Source organism: Acinonyx jubatus, unplaced genomic scaffold, assembly GCF_027475565.1.
Source record: "Acinonyx jubatus isolate Ajub_Pintada_27869175 unplaced genomic scaffold, VMU_Ajub_asm_v1.0 scaffold_30, whole genome shotgun sequence".
In the NCBI taxonomy this organism is placed as follows: Eukaryota; Metazoa; Chordata; class Mammalia; order Carnivora; family Felidae; genus Acinonyx; species Acinonyx jubatus.
Window position 1 is genome coordinate 47,383 of NW_026463949.1, and position 15,751 is coordinate 63,133.

General features: G+C 42.7%; 1 protein-coding gene across 7 annotated transcripts in view; it reads right to left on the reverse strand.

Annotated features, from left to right (window-relative positions):
- Positions 1-15,241, reverse strand: part of TMEM185A (transmembrane protein 185A) — a 36,645-nt gene extending 21,404 nt beyond the window's left edge. For 2 of the 7 annotated variants that reach the window (XM_053213943.1, XM_027053003.2), the window contains exon 1: positions 15,083-15,241. In XM_053213943.1, the coding sequence (XP_053069918.1) occupies positions 15,083-15,120 (38 nt within the window). In that variant the 5' untranslated portion in view covers positions 15,121-15,241. Of the gene's footprint in view, positions 1-13,646; positions 13,738-14,670; positions 14,756-15,082 lie in introns of those variants that run through there. The other 5 variants (XM_027053006.2, XM_027053007.2, XM_027053004.2 and 2 more) reach the window with 5 other exon arrangements.
- Between the last annotated feature and the right edge of the window lie 510 nt (positions 15,242-15,751).

Sequence of the window (15,751 nt, forward strand, 5' to 3'; positions counted from 1 at the left end):
TTTCTTGCCTTTCCCCGTTTCTATAACTGTATTCCTTTCACTCCTTAGGCCCCTTCCTCCATCATTAAAACCAGCAGTGCGGCGTCTTCAAATCTTTTTCTCTGCTCACATCACATTGCTTTCATGGAAACCCATGATTGCATTTAGGATCCACCTAGATAATCCAGGATACTCTCCCCATCTCAAGATCTTTAACTGAGTCACATCTTTTGGGACATAAGCTAATATTCACCTTTTTGCCTTAGAAGGTAATATTCACAGGTTCCATGGACTAGGAAAGTGGTTATCTTTGGCAATCATTATTTAGCCTACCATGATCACCAAATTATTCTACAGATTCAATACAATTTCAATGAAAATCCCTCTGTAGAAACTGATACACTGATTCTAAAAGTTATATGAAAACGAAAGGACTCATAAAGGGGAAAACAATGGTGAGAAAGAATAAAGTTGGAGAACGTATACTACATGCTTTTAAGGCTTATTGTAAAACTACAATAATCAAGACAATGTGGTATTAGCATCAGGAGAGACACAGAGAACAGAAAAGAATACAAAAACAGACTCATACATATATGGTCAGTTAATTTTTGACAAAGCTGCCAAGGCAATTCAATGGAGTGAGGACTGTGTTCCAACAAATGGTGCTGAAACAACTGGAAAGATGAAGAAAATGCACCTAGACTCTTACCCTCACAGCATATACAAGCATTATGTGAAATGGATCAGACCTCCATGTTATAGCCAAAACTATAAACATCTAGAAAACACAGAAGGAAAAACTACTTGTCACCTAGAGTTAGGAAAAGATTTCTTAGATGGAATACAAAACTGGACTTATTCCAAATTAAAAACTTTTAATCTCCAAAAGAGACAATTAAAGCAGTGCTTGTGTGGCTCAGACAGTTAAGTGCCCAACTTCGGCTCAGGTCATGATCTCATGGTCTGTGAGTTTGAGCCCCGTGTCGGGCTCTGTGCTGACAGCCTAGAGCCTGGAGCCTGCTTTGGATTCTGTGTCTCCCTCTCTCTTTGCCCCTCCCCTGTGTGCTCTGTCTCTCTCAAAATTAAAATAAACAATAAAAAAAATTTAAGTCAATTAAAAAAATGAAAACCCAAGCCACAAACTGGGAGAACACATTCTGAAAACATGTATCTGACAAAGTACCTGAATCCGGTACATATAAAGAACTTTTACAACTATAAAATGAGAAAACAATCTGATTAAAATCGGCAAAAAAAAAAAATAATAAGGACACTCCATCAGAGAAGTTATACAAAAGGCAAATAAGCACATGAAAAGATATTCAATATTTTCAGGCACTAAAGAAATACAATATCAATGCAATACAACAAGATAAAACAACACACTCCCCACCATGGCTAAAATTAAGATGATCAACTTTGACAACTGTTGCTAAGGATGTAGAACAACTGAGACCCTCAAATATTGCTGGTGGGAATGCGAAACAGCACAGCCACTTTAGAAAACACTTGAGCAGTTTCTTATAAAGTTAAGTACATACTTACTCTATGGCCTTGCAATCCCATGCCTAGGTATTTACTCAAGAAAATGAAAAGCATATGTACACACAAAAACTTGTATTCAAATTCTCAAAGCAGCTTTATTTATAATAGCCACTGGCACCAACCCAAATGTCCATCAGCTGGTGAATGGTTAAACCAACTGTCGTATATCTGTTCACTGGAGTACTTACTAATCAGCAGTAAAAGGGAACGAAGCAAGTATGCATGCCTCAAGTGCACTCTGTTGAGTAAAACAACTCAAACTGAAAACACAACATACCGCACGACTCCATTTAGTTGATGTTCTGGAAAAGGCAAAAGTATAGATACAGAAAATACATCAGTGTGGTTGCCAGTGGCTGTGTTGGCGGGGAAATCTGACTATAAAGGGACATGAGGGAATTTTTTGCAGTGATGGACCTGTTCTGTATCTTTGGGTTATCCACATATACACAAATACATGGATTAAAATGCACAGGACTGTGCACTAAAAAAGGGTAAATTTTACTGCATGTAAAATATATTTCAATAAAGCCGGTATATCTATCAATCTATCTGGGCATGCACAGCAACATCAATAGCTGACATTTACTGGACGCTTATGACACGTCAATACTATGCTGCTTTTCATGCATTGTCTCACTTAAGCCTCACAGCAACTCTGCAAAGGAGGAGTTTTCACTACTCCCATTTTGCAGATGAGGAATGAAGGCTTAGATGTTAAATAACTTGTCCAAGCAGCTCACAATGCACAGGGCTGGATTCAAACTAAGATCTATTTGCTATTTGACCCCAGAGTCCTTTTACTACCGACATTATACTGATAATTCAACATTCTTGGAAAAGCATCTGGATAGATACACACTGAGAATTAAGAATGATCTCCAGCAGGGAGGATTAAGGATAGTCTTTACATTCTTGTTTATGATTCCTGACTTTTTTCAAGGTACATGTACTGCACCTGCATTATGAAAAACAACATAAGAAACTTCAACTGGAAAAAAAGGGGGAGGCTGTAAGGATTGGGACCTATAAAACTCGGCTCAGAAGCAGACCTTCAAGAATGTAAACTACAGTGGGAAGACTATCAGATTTGGAAAGGTTGCTAACTAGAATATGTATACAGCCTTTTTGTGTCACAGTATTCTTGTCTATAAAATCAGTAAGGTGGTTGTGAATACAAGATAATGAATCCGAAAAGTGCTTTGTGTAAAGCAGTACATTCGTGGCTCTCAAAATCTTTTTTTTAATTAAAAAAAATTTTTAACATTTATTCAGTTTTGAGAGACAGAGAGAGACAGAGGACAAATGGGGGACGGGCAGGGAAAGAGAGAGGGGTAACACAGAATCCGAAGCAGGCTCCAGGCTCTGAGCTGTCAGCATAGAGCAATGCAGGGCTTGAACTCATGAACCATGAGATCATTACCTGAGCCAAAGTCAGCTGCTTAACCAACCGAGCCACCCAGGTGCCCCTCTCAAAATCTTTTGTATCAGGATTCCTTTACATTCTGAAAAATTACTGAGGAACCCAATGTTTCTATCATTTACCTATTGTTATTTACTGTATCGGATTTTGAAATGGCTATTTTTGAAATATTTATTAATTCATTTAAAATTACAATAAACTCATATATTAACATACATAACGTAATTTTAATGAAAAAACACTATTTTTCAAAATTTGTACAGTTTTGAAAATGTTTTAAATGTCTGGCATCATAAAGGACACCGAGATTTTCATACCCACATCTGTATTCATTCTATTATAATATGCTGTTTTGGCGCAAGCATATGAAGAAAATCTGGCCTCACAGAGATCTGTAGTTAGAAAAGAACGGAATATTTTAACAGCTCTTTCAGATAATGGTGGATATTATTTGACAGGATGCCAAAAGTCAAACAGTGGTAGTTTCCTGAAGGCTAACTGTGATGTGGAATCTGAAACCCTGTCAGTGAACTTCTTGTAGGCTGTACATTAAAATCCATTGGTCTCTCTTGCACTTTGGATGAATGTTTTATCCCTGCAAAATCATGATACCATGTAGGCTGATTGAAAAATAGTAGTTCACTAAGTAATAAGGATCTTTCAAATGTTGACACACTTCACTATACCAAGGCAAGATCACAGTAGTTATTGTCACAACTCATTTCATCAGAAATATGTCGGTATTGGTTGGGGCGCCTGGGTGGCTCAGTTAAGCAGCCGACTTCGGCTCAGGTCATGATCTCACGCTTTGTGAGTCTGAGCCCTGTGTTGGGCTCTGTGCTGATAGCTCAGAACCTGGAGCCTGCTTTGGATTCTGTGTTTCCCCTCCTCTCTGCCCCTCCCATGCTCATGCTCTGTCTCTGTTTCTCAATAATAAGTAAATGTTAAAAAATTAAAAAAAAAGAAATATGTAAGTATTGGGAGGCTGTCAAGTTCACGGGGATAGATAAAACTTTTAAAAAATTCTGACTTTCCCTTGAAAGCTCAAATTTTACTATTTGCAAAAATATCATCAGTTGTTTTCCTTGTTGAAAATGCTGAAGGCACTCCAACAGTTTTTTTACATTTTAAATTAGATTTGTGTTTATTGTGTTATCAGTGCTGTTTCCAAGTTACAGGTTCACTTGTATTTTCAAGAAAAATGTCTGCCAAATGCCCTAATACAAATAGCCGTAGTCTTGTGTGTTAGCTGTCCTTCCAGGTAAAAATGGTGTTCCGTGAAAAAAGGCAGCTTGCAGCCCATGCACATAAGTGCTGTTCCTTGAGTCAAGCACTGTACAGCAGACAGCCTTTCTGCCTTCTTCCTATTTTGTCACACAGAATATTAAAATGGATGTGTACTCAAGGGTCACTATTTAGTGAGACTGGTATTTTTGTATGCTTTATTAAGGACATCCTTACGTGAAGCTGGCTGTTTGAACTGTAAGAGTACTGCAGTGAAGACTCCAAAGACTACTAATACAGTTTCGTGTCACCAGCTTGATTTGTGCTCAGGTTCCAACAGTCTACCCACCACTGCTTTTGTACCATCGGTGCAAATGTCAACCCAGAGAGAGGCAAAGAACATCTTAGTGTTATGAAAATAGTTGTGACCTCACAGACCCCTAAAAGGTTCTCAAGGAACCCCCCCCCCCGCCAAGGTGTCTGTGGAAAATGGTTTGATAACCACTGCACTAAATACATGTTAGTTATGATCAATGCTCAAAACCAAAGGATGTTTTTCAAGCTGTCACAAAGACAAGAGAGCTACCACTGAAAGATGCCAAGGCAAGAATGACTTCACCACTAGACTCTGGAGAAGGAAAGGGCTTGATGGGGACTCATGAGCTCACAGAAATGGAGTCATCGCCACAGAGACAGGAACCAGCAGAGGCAACTTTTTCCCTCTAACGCACAGGGGGATAGTGCAAAATCTAGAAAACCAGAACCAATTTGTCAACCCAAACCTGTGGCTATACCTATCATTACCAGAAACAATGGACTTGAAAACAGAATATTTTTTAAAAAAATAAGTGAATTCAAACATCAGCAAATGCGAGGACAATGATAAACAGAGGATTCACAAGTAAATTAAATAATATGTAGAGGTAAAATTTTTCTAGAGTTTCAAACTATAAACAAAAAATAAATGAGGTGGTGGGAGAGTAAACCCTCTAAGCTAAATTCATGATCTTCTCTAAAGGAGAGGATTTTTTTTATTTAATTAAAGAAAAGAGTAGAAATAATGGAAACAGAAGTACCAAAATGTTTAAAATGTTGGGAAAGTGATTATTTTATAATTTTTGATGTAATTTAAAAGGAAATTAAGAGTTCTAGGTCTCTTACATGAAAAATGAAAAATAGAAGCAAGAAACTTACAAGAGGACAAATAATAATACAAAAATATAATTCCTAATTCAAATACTGGGGTTGAAAAAATATAAGTAGGAAGAAATGTTCTTGTATTACTCTTCTATTGTTGTCATGCAAAGTTACCACCAATCTAGTGGCTTAAAATGCATAAATTTATTATCTTTACTGTTCCAGACATCAGAAGTCTGAAGTGGTTCTCACTGGGCTAAAATCAAGGTGCCACCAGAGCTGTGATCTTACTGGAGGCTCCAGGAGAGACTGTTGCTCTGCCTTACCAGCTTCTAGAGGCTGTTGTGCAGCCCCTTGGCTCATGGCCCCTTGCTCCAGTTTCAAAGCCAGCAGTAGAGAGCCCAGTCCTCCTTACATTGACTCACTCTGACCTCCTCTTCTGCCTCTCTCTTCCACATTTAAGACCGGTAATAATGGGCCTAGGCAGAGAATTCAGAATAATCTCCTTATTGTCAGGTCAGCTGATTGGCAACCTTAATTCCATCTGTGACATTAATTCCTCTTTGCCATATAATGGAATATATTTCCAGGTTCCTAGAATTAGGATGTGGGCATATTTGGGGGGGATCATTATTCTGCCTACCACAGACCTACAATAAGAAAGTTCATTTAGTGGATTAAAAAATAAAACCTAAATCTGTTGCATTCAAGAGTCACATTTGCAACCAGTATCAAAAGTCAAACCAACTACAGGAAAGGAGATAACAAAGGTTTATCATGTCTGGGTGGGGACAAGAGAAGCAGTTTACTAGTACAGTAATTTGGTGGATTTTAAAGATAAAGCATTAAAATACTAAAATGACTAACAATGAAAGCATAAACAATGAAAACTTAGCAACATGGCCATAGAATATGGCAATAACGTGACAATTTTTCTTTTAAGAATATATAGAGATATTTTCACTGTCAGCTTCTACATGCTACTGTTAAATCATCACAGATAAAGTAGATAAAATTCCTAAGGAAACTAGAAACTATGGAAATGAACACAAGAGTAGATAAAAATAGCATGGTTCTATACAGAGAATCAAGTAGCAGGACAAAAATAATGCTTTCTTTACATACATACAGATTTTTCCAGAGGGGGAGAAAAAAGATCACAGGGCACTGACACACAAAAACCATGAATCTAATTTAAAATTTAACTGTTTGAGTGCCTACAATGTATGGAATGTATAAAAATGAGAAAGTGGGGCTGCCTGGGTGGCCCAGTTGGTTAAGTGTCCAACTCTGGCTCAGTCATGATCTCAGGGTTTGTGAGTTCGAGCCCCACATCAGGCTCACTACTGTCAGCACAGAGCCTGCTTCGGATCCTCTGGCCCCCTCTCTCTGCCCCTCCCCCGCTTGCATGCTCTCAAAAATACATAAAACATTTTTTAAAAGAAAAAATCATGAGAAAGGAAGTCTCTGCTCTGAAGTTGTTCAAGACTAATGGACACAGGGGCACCTGGGTGGCTCAGTCAGTTGGGTAGCTGACTACAACTCAGGTCATGATCTCGCGGTCTGTGAGTTCGAGCCCCACATCAGGCTCTGTGCTGACAGCTCAGAGCTTACAGCCTGCTTCTGATTTTGTGTCTCCCTGTCTCTCTGCCCCTTCCATGCTTGCTCTCTGTCTCCCTCTCTCTCTCAAAAATAATAAACATTAAAAAAATTTTTTAAAAAAAGACTAATGGGAACAGAGGGAGGTGATCTACAACAAGTAACTACATATCATTGTAAACTGGTACATGGAACATTGGTTTCCCTGGGAGAGTTGGGAAGGGAGGTAGGAGTTAGGCAACAGGGTGGGGGCAGGGAATTCCAGACAAAGGGATAAGATTCTTTAAAGTATGAAACAGTTTTTTGTATCCCAGGAGACTGAACACCCAGAATAAATTCTGTAAGTCTTTGGGGGTGGGGTAGGGAGACAGGAGAAAAGGCACCAGAGGAAATCAGGGAAAAGTAAGCTGGGGTTAGAAGGTAGTGGGATTCGAATAATAAGGTAAAGTCCTTGGAATTTATTAATAGGCAATGGGGAGCCACTGGAGATTTTCTGAGCAAAAGAAAGGTATAGAAGGCATAGAAAAATGTGTAAGGTAGATTGCAATTGGCAGAGACTGGAGGCAGAAATTCTACACAATTCATAATAAACTGACAACAATGGACTGAACATTGCCTAACCATATGGATCTTTTTCAATGCTCACTTGTTAAGCAGAACAGCAGAGCTGAAGAGATTATTTGTGCAACTCTATATGAACCTTTGCTTCTTCACAGCAAAATGCATATAATACTACCTCTACCAGGCAGTGCTGAGATCAGAATTAAATAACTTATCAGAAAGCACCTATTGCAGGGCTTGGCACCAAGCAAGTAACTTGTTAGTTTCCTTCTTTAAATAATGACTAAATCCAGGATGAAACAGAACACTATTGGAGAATATTCAAAATCCTGCTAAAGCACGACTGAAACATCAAAACACCCGGGCTGTTGCCAAAGCAAAACTTGGAGAAAATGTATCCACTCCAAAAGTGGAACTAAAATCAAAAAAGAAAAGAAAGAAAAAAGAGGCAAAGTGAAAACTAGTGAACTAAGTTTGTACACTAGTGAACTAAGTTTGTACCTAAGAAATTTAGGGGTGAAAAAACCCCAAGGGAACCAAAACACGGAAATAATAAAACTAAAGGTAGTAATATAGATACCAAAGTGGAATTAATCGATAAGTAACACCAACAGCTAGTTCTTTGAAAAAAAATGAACAACTACAAAGTTGACTGAATAAGTTAATGCACTCAGAAATTTTAGAAGATGTAATTGGTACACACATTTGTAACTGGGGGAAGAAGGAACAGTATGTCAACTATACCAATACATTTGAGAACCAAGTAAAAAAGATGACTGCATATCAAATAGGAAAACTTCAACCTGACTGGCAATAACAGAATATGATACAGCAATAACATAGTGACAAGAAAATTTATTAAAAAAAAAAAAAGTTGGCACGCCTGGGTGGCTGAGTAGGTTAAGCGTCAGACTCTTAATTTTGGCTCAGGCCGTGATCTCACAGTCATGGGATTGAGCTCCGTGTCAGGCTCTGTGTATGGGATTCTTTCTCTCTCAAAATAAATAAACATTCAAATAAAGTCACAATCAAAGCCTAAACTACTTTGAATCACTTTTCAAGAAACATTTAGACTAGAGTCCAAGTATAAAAATAGACTTTGCTTAATTCTCCACAAACCAGCAAATGGAGGTTCCACTGGATATTGTGGCATCAACCACTACTTCCTAAATTTCACTTTTGCAATTACACGTTTAAAATGGGTGTATTCCACTCTATGAATCTGTAACGCTAGTACATGATCACTGAGTAGTGTTACATAGGTCTAACTACAAAGCTAGTGTCCTCTCTGAAATGTATATGGAGCTTTCTGCCAGAGGCTCAAATTCCCTCTCTGCACTTTGAGGGACAAGGGAAAAGGACGGGGAGGGAGGAGGGAGGAGAGAACACACCTAGTAAAGAGACAACTATGGGTGTAAAAGTTCTAACATCTGTTATCTGCAAATCAAAAGAATGCAACTGGACTTGTGTTAGACCTATCGGTCTTCTCCAGTTAAATGCAGCAGGTGCACAAGCAAACACATACGTGCACGTGCACACACACACACACGCTCTGCGTGACACATCCCTGTAGGTGCCTCTTGTCTACAACTTCAGAGAATGGCTCCAACTGACAAACTGCTAACTGACACTCTCCCAAACTGTTAAAGGGACTGTATTTCTGACATTGAGCAGAACCTTACCAACAAAATTTAAATTCTTTTAGTGGTGATTTTAACTGGCTTTATTAAGATGAAAAGTGTTTAAGATCAGCTAGCCAGTAGATGTAAGAAAGCAAAAAAGCCCAATAAAAACAAATCACTCTTAAGGAGGTCTAGAAGGGGGCCAGGCTGGAAGTTTATCAGCTGTGCAATTGCCGAGGGTTACTCTTTCCCTAAGCCTGTCTCTTCCCGGGGTTGCTCACATATTAATTCACTAAGATTAGGGGATGTGAAAGCCCTGTGTAAACAATCAATTTTATCTACTTTTGCTGCTACTACTATTATAAAAGAGAAAAGTTGTAACAATCTCACTTAGCAATCCTTTTTCTCACTATTAGACCATAGCTGACAAAGTATGAATCATTAGTTACAAAGAACCTATCTTGAGTTCAATTCAACGCTTTCATCTTGAATTCTAGTTCGGGTACAACCTGTGATCAGGCAAGGCAATTAGAAACCCCAAGCTCAATACTGGGAAGCTTAACTCCTAGAGTCCTAAGAAATCATCAAAAACTCCTCCAACCTACTGTCTCTCACCTACAGCAGAGTCTCCAATGGTACATGTCTATTTGTACTCAACATCCGCTCATTCAGCACATTTACTGAATGCCTCAACATCCTGGACTTCAAAGAGCTCACAGCCAAGAAAAATATGTATATAATTATCAACTAATGGGAATGATATTTTTAAAACCAGAAATTATGCATTCCAATGAGACTTGTCTCCTTTAAATAGTCCCCCTGGGAGGCAAAAGGCTAATTCCACTTCATTGCTCAAACCACCTTTGGAGCTGTCCTCCTAGAATCGCCTTGAGAGCCTGCAGTCTGTTCTTCTGAATATCCTCAATGGTGCCAACTCTTCACTGAAAGTGAATTCGATTTTTGGAAATGGGCAAAAGTCAGTCAAAGCCAAGTTTAGTGAACAAGATGTATGATCAAACTAGGTGGCACTATTTTGGTTCAAAAACGATACATGATTATAAAGCAATGAGATGCAGTTCCTTATATGATTTGTAATCTGGCTCCAAAGGAAATTTCAGATGAGTAACAAGGTGTATGAGCAGTGGAATAGATGTGTGTGTGTGTGTGTGTGTGTGTGTGTGTGTGTATTTCTCTTTCCTAAGCAATTTCTTGGAGGCAGAACACTCATTTGGATGTGTAAGCTCAGATAGAAGGTTTACTTTGTTTAATCACAACTCATAAGGTTAGAGTGGGAGAGAGTGAAAGCATAAGAGACTTAAAAACGGAGAACAAACTGAGGGCTGATGGGGGTGGGAGTGAGGGGAGGGTGGGTGATGGGTATTGAAGAGGGCATCTTTTGGGATGAGCACTGGGTGTTGTATGGAAACCAATTTGACAATAAATTTCATATATTAAAAAAAATAATCACAACTCATAAATAGAAGGCTCCTTAGGATGTTGGACCCATTGTGGTATGGTGGACTGTCACTAAATTAGAGAGGTGGCATGGCATGCAGGAAAGAGCACAGGCTTCAGAAGGAGACTGACTCACATTAGAATCCTGACTTGGCCCCCTGCTGTCTGTGCAACTTTAGGGAAGTCACAAGCTCTCTAAGACTGCAAAGCAATGCTTATAATCTAACTTGCTGGTTGCTGCACAGATGGGAGATAATGATTCCCATTGTGCCTAACATACGGTAGGGGTCCCATAAGTCACACATATTATTAATAATAACCTCAGTATAATCAAGAGGTTTTTCTTACTCTAGGTGGCTTGAGATGACAGAACGAAAGATAAACCAACATTTGGGTGGTGAGTGAGTAGTTCATTAACAGTAGCAGCATACACTCACTACCAATGGATCTGCAGCCTGCTTTAAAAAAACCCAGTAATACATAAAACTATTTGCAATAATTAACAACACTACATGTAGTAGTTTCCAATCCTATGACACGTGCCACCGGCAGCGCTCCTACCACACTGACCTTTCACCACTGCCTGAGCATAGCAGGTCCTCTCATGAACCCTATGCCTTTGCATCCTCTGTCCCTCCTAATTTGCCTTTCCTGACCTCTGGTCTGACAAAAGCCTACAATTACATCCTTCAAGATTGAGCTGTGGAACCATCCCTGCCCATTCTGACAGAATGATGGCTCTGCCCCTTGTGCTCCCACAGCGTTTGGGAGCACAGCAAGAGACAAGACATTCTTGTCTTGAATTTTAATTTCTCTTCCCATTTCTGCTTCTCCTGCCGGGCTTGAGCATGGAGAAGAATTATATCTCATTTATTTTTGTACTTAGAGCACATAGCACATCTCTTGGCACAATGCAGGAACTCAGGAGACGTTTGACCAACGAATGCTTTAAAGAGAAATCTTTTACAAATGATTGGTAAAGACCAGGTAGCTGCCTTTGGTTAACAATTACCAGAAATCACATCCATTTTTCCGAAATTCAAAGAGACAAGATAGCTTACATAGACCCCAGAATAGCTTTAGAAGTTGCAGCATATGGAACTTTCTAAACACTACCGGCCTCCTTACTACTCCATGCTCACGTGACAGAACCCCCAGAGCAGCATCCCTCAGCCTTCGCCCCGGTCTGGCTTACCTGCGGGACTCACTGCGTGGCCAGGTGCTTACAACAGATGACTCAGAGGGCCTAGCACAGCTCTCACAGCCTTCCAACACTGTCTGGCTACCAGGGTCAAAGAGCCTTCTTCAAGCCAGCAACTCCAGCAAGTCCAAGTTAGCAGAAAATCCCGAGGCTCCATGGTGCGGGCAGGGTGTTGGCTCAATGCCACTATTCCCAGATTCCCACCTCCCACAGGCACCTCAGAATCAGTCTTCCAATTCTGTATACTGCTAATAGCTGCCTCTTCAATGAATGAGGCTCCCTCACTGCTAAGTTAGGAAGCCTTAGGCACTCAGGGAAGGACTTGGTGAGTCCAGTGTGTGTGTGTTTCAGCAAGTCTTAACCTGTGTATCTAAAAAGAGGTTCATGAGCAACCAGTTATGGGTCAGAAGGAAATAGGCAGAGGGTCAGCTGGCAGCCCTGTGTATCCGGTGCTGACACTTGTGAATCATTCTGTTACTGCAGTTTCCCAGGGCCTTGGCAATATAGTGGTGGGTTCAGACTCACCAAGATCAAAAGGTTGGAAAGGAGATCTGGAGCCATGGCCCATGCCTTGGGACCCACAAAACCATGACAGGGACTATTACACACATAACCCACAAAGTAAAGACAGCCATATTCTGCCTTAGCATCACCATCTTCCCTGTCTCTCCAATGGAATGGCTGCATTCTGAGGGAAGGAAGAAGATAAGAAAGAGAACCAAGCCAAAGACCACCAGGAAAACAGTGACTGGAAGAAGCCATTTCAGATTTCTCCTATAGGCTCTGGACAGTATTGTATTCATTCATCCATCCATCCATTCATTCATTCCACAAATATTTATTGAGTCAGGTACTATTCCAGGTATGCAGGATACTATAATGAACAGAGTCATGGCCCTGGCCCCATGGAGCTTATAGTTTAGTAGGGGAGACAGGCATTAATCAAATAAGCACACAAATATAAGGATACAAGTAAGTGCTCTGATGGAAGAGTTCAGCATGCTACAGGAATGGTATAAACAGGTATCAGCAGACTTAGGGAAGTCAGAAAAGCTTTCCTCAGCAAGTAACAAGTGAGCTGAAACCTCAGGAATAAGTAAGAGTTAACTAGGTCAGGAGAAGAGAGGCAAACATTCTTGGCAAAGAGAACAGTATGTGCCAAGGTCCTGGGGTAGGAGGGAGATGTTGAACTGGCTCTGAATTAGAGGTAGGGAGAAAGGCCCTGGCACAAGGTATCTTCCTGTCTACACTCCTTGGCTTGTGCTTCAGCTGTCTAGAAGGCCCGCCCCAGCATGGAACAAGACTAAAGAACAATGTTCAAAACTAGGTGTGCCCACGGGACATGACACATCACTAGCTAAAAAATTGGACTTGCCAATATTACCTGGCCACTCTAATAGCAATCACCACTGTGAGGTAACACTGCTCACTCCCACTGAGTCAACACTGCATCAGGAAAATGGCACTTTATAAAAGGTCTTTAAACTTAGAGATGCCTTTCAATCCCAATAGAAGTAAAATGTTGATAAATATGTTGACGATTACTATACATCTGTTTAGATACCTAATATTTCATTGTGATTTTCATATCACAATTTTTGCTGGAGGGGAGGGGAAGGGAAGAAGCTACAGGAAAAAAATGGTTAAGGTTCTTATGTGCACAGCACTGCTGTGCTTTGGCAACTCTGTTCACCAGTTAGAACACTCGAGGCAGTTCTTGGGTTCTGAATTATCTGTCACCCTGCAAAATAGTCCTGGAACTTTCTATTTGTAAAGCACTTTGCAATCAATCATTAATTTAGCCTCCCATCCTGCTGAGATTATACTCAAATCTAAAGATAAAACAGAAAGATAAGTGAGTGGCCCAAGGCTACAAAACAAGTCAGGTTTTACTTACCTTTCTTATCACTCTTGCCAAACAAGGTAGACACACAAAGCCTGTCCAACTCCAGGACCAACGCTGCTAGGCTGTGGACCAATCCTAACCCCTAGGAGAGGCAGTGGAAGGCACCGCAGTCACTTCTCCCTTACCTACTCAACAAGCTCCTCTACGCAGACTGCCTCCAAGGCCAACAATGATAATGACTGCACTGTGATTGGAACATTGGCACTCCAGACTAGAATATGAACTCTGGTAGTGCCCAAAGAATAAGAGTACCTAGGAAGTCACGATGGCTCGTAGCTTAAAGTGTCACTGTCCCTAGGGAGACTGCGCTCCCAACACTCTCTCAGTCTCTCCCAAGACTTCGCTTCATCTCCCACAAGCAGCCCAGGCAGTGGCCTCCACTGGGCTCCCTCCATACAATACTGAAAAGTGTTGTCAATCATATATTTACATGCCCCTTCTCCATCCCTAAGTTGGGACCTTCCAGCATCTGAGGGACCTAGAATACAAAAGGTTGATTGAGGGCATGGCTTCCCACCAGCAAATAAGGGAAACAGGTACTCCCTTCACAGACTAGTGGACTTAAAAGATCAATTAGGTCAACTCGTTGTCAGATGAGCAGGGAATATGTAACCCAGTTACATGAGGCCTGGTCCTCAATCCAGGTCTTTTGGCTCACTTTAGTTCCACAAACATTTTATAAGGGCCTGCTAAGTTTCAGATGCGGTGGTAGGTGCTGGGGATAGTGAGAAGAGCAGGAGATGGGTCTCTGCTTCAGGGAGCTCAAGGCCCGGGGTGGGGGGGGCGGGGGGGGATGATGGACAGAGTTACAGAACACTTGGGCAAGTGCAAAGACAGGCACTTGATTCCTTAGTCAGTGTTCTCTCCACACTATCCAGAGGATATTCCCCAGCTAGGAAGCAGGACGGTAATATCTACTTCCTGCAAATAAACTTACAGTGAAGACCGATGAGAAACCACATATGGAAAATCGTCAGGTTCACCCCCAGAGGCATTATGTAAGGTATTGCCATACCCTGACACCGACTCTGAGGATTCAACGTCGTTTCAGATATCACTCGACAAAGCAGCAAACAAGCGAGAGATGGGCATATATCCAAGGAAAACCTCAAGGGCTCAGAGGAACTGGAGGAAACAGCTGGCTGGTGGTGAGGGGGTGGTTAGGGGTGTCGGGTCAAGCGAAATGGCCCTGGCGCGGGGAACGGAGGCCAGGCAGCGGGGCGCGAGAAGAGGGGACGAGAGGGGGCGTTGGGCCAGCAGCGAGGGTGGGCCGGCCGAGAGGAACGCGGGTCCCGCGGAGCCGGAGCCCGGGGCTCGAGGCACCAGGCGCGGGAGCGGGAAGCGCTGCCCAGAGAGCCGCTCGCAGGGAGCTGCCCTGCCGCCCGCCGCAGCCTCACGCCCGCCGCGCCTCCCCGGCGGAGCCTCACCTCGGGTTGAAGTCCTGGAAGAGGCCCCTCAGGTTCATGGCGGAGAACTTCGCCGCGGCGGCCTCCTCCTCCCCCCTCCCCCCGCGCCGCGCAGCCTGTGCGTTACAGCGGGTTCATGGTGCCGCCGCGAGCCGCGTCCCCGCCGCCGCCGCCGCCGCCGCCCGCCGCCCGCAGAAACCTGAACCGCCGACCCCCGCCCCTCCTTCCGGGCTTCCGTACGACCGCGGCGCATGCGCCCGAGCCCCGCCCCGTCGGCCGGGGAAGCGCAGCTTGCAGCGTGCGACGTCGCTCTCCCGGCTGGCCGCGGCCCTGGGTGCTCGCGCGACGGCCCCAGGAGACGGCTGGGGGCGTGGAGGCTGGGAGAGTCGGGGAGCCTGAGGGCGGCGGCGGAGAGCCGAGCAGAGAAACCTACCTGGTGCAGGCCTGCGGAAAAGGAGCGCGCCCCCCCCCCCAGGAGTCCCGCGGGGGAGGTCTTGCTGACACCTGTCACCTTGGCCCGTTGCTGCCTTCTGCAGATTTCCCCTGAGCCTCGGAGGGTGGGGTGGGTAGTGAGCACGGGTGACACGTTGCATTTTGGCGATCTCAGCCCAGGCTTCACCTGTTAGATCTCCCCAGTCTGCGTCTCAACTTCCCTCCCAAGGCCCAGGCTGGCATATGGACACGTGGGCT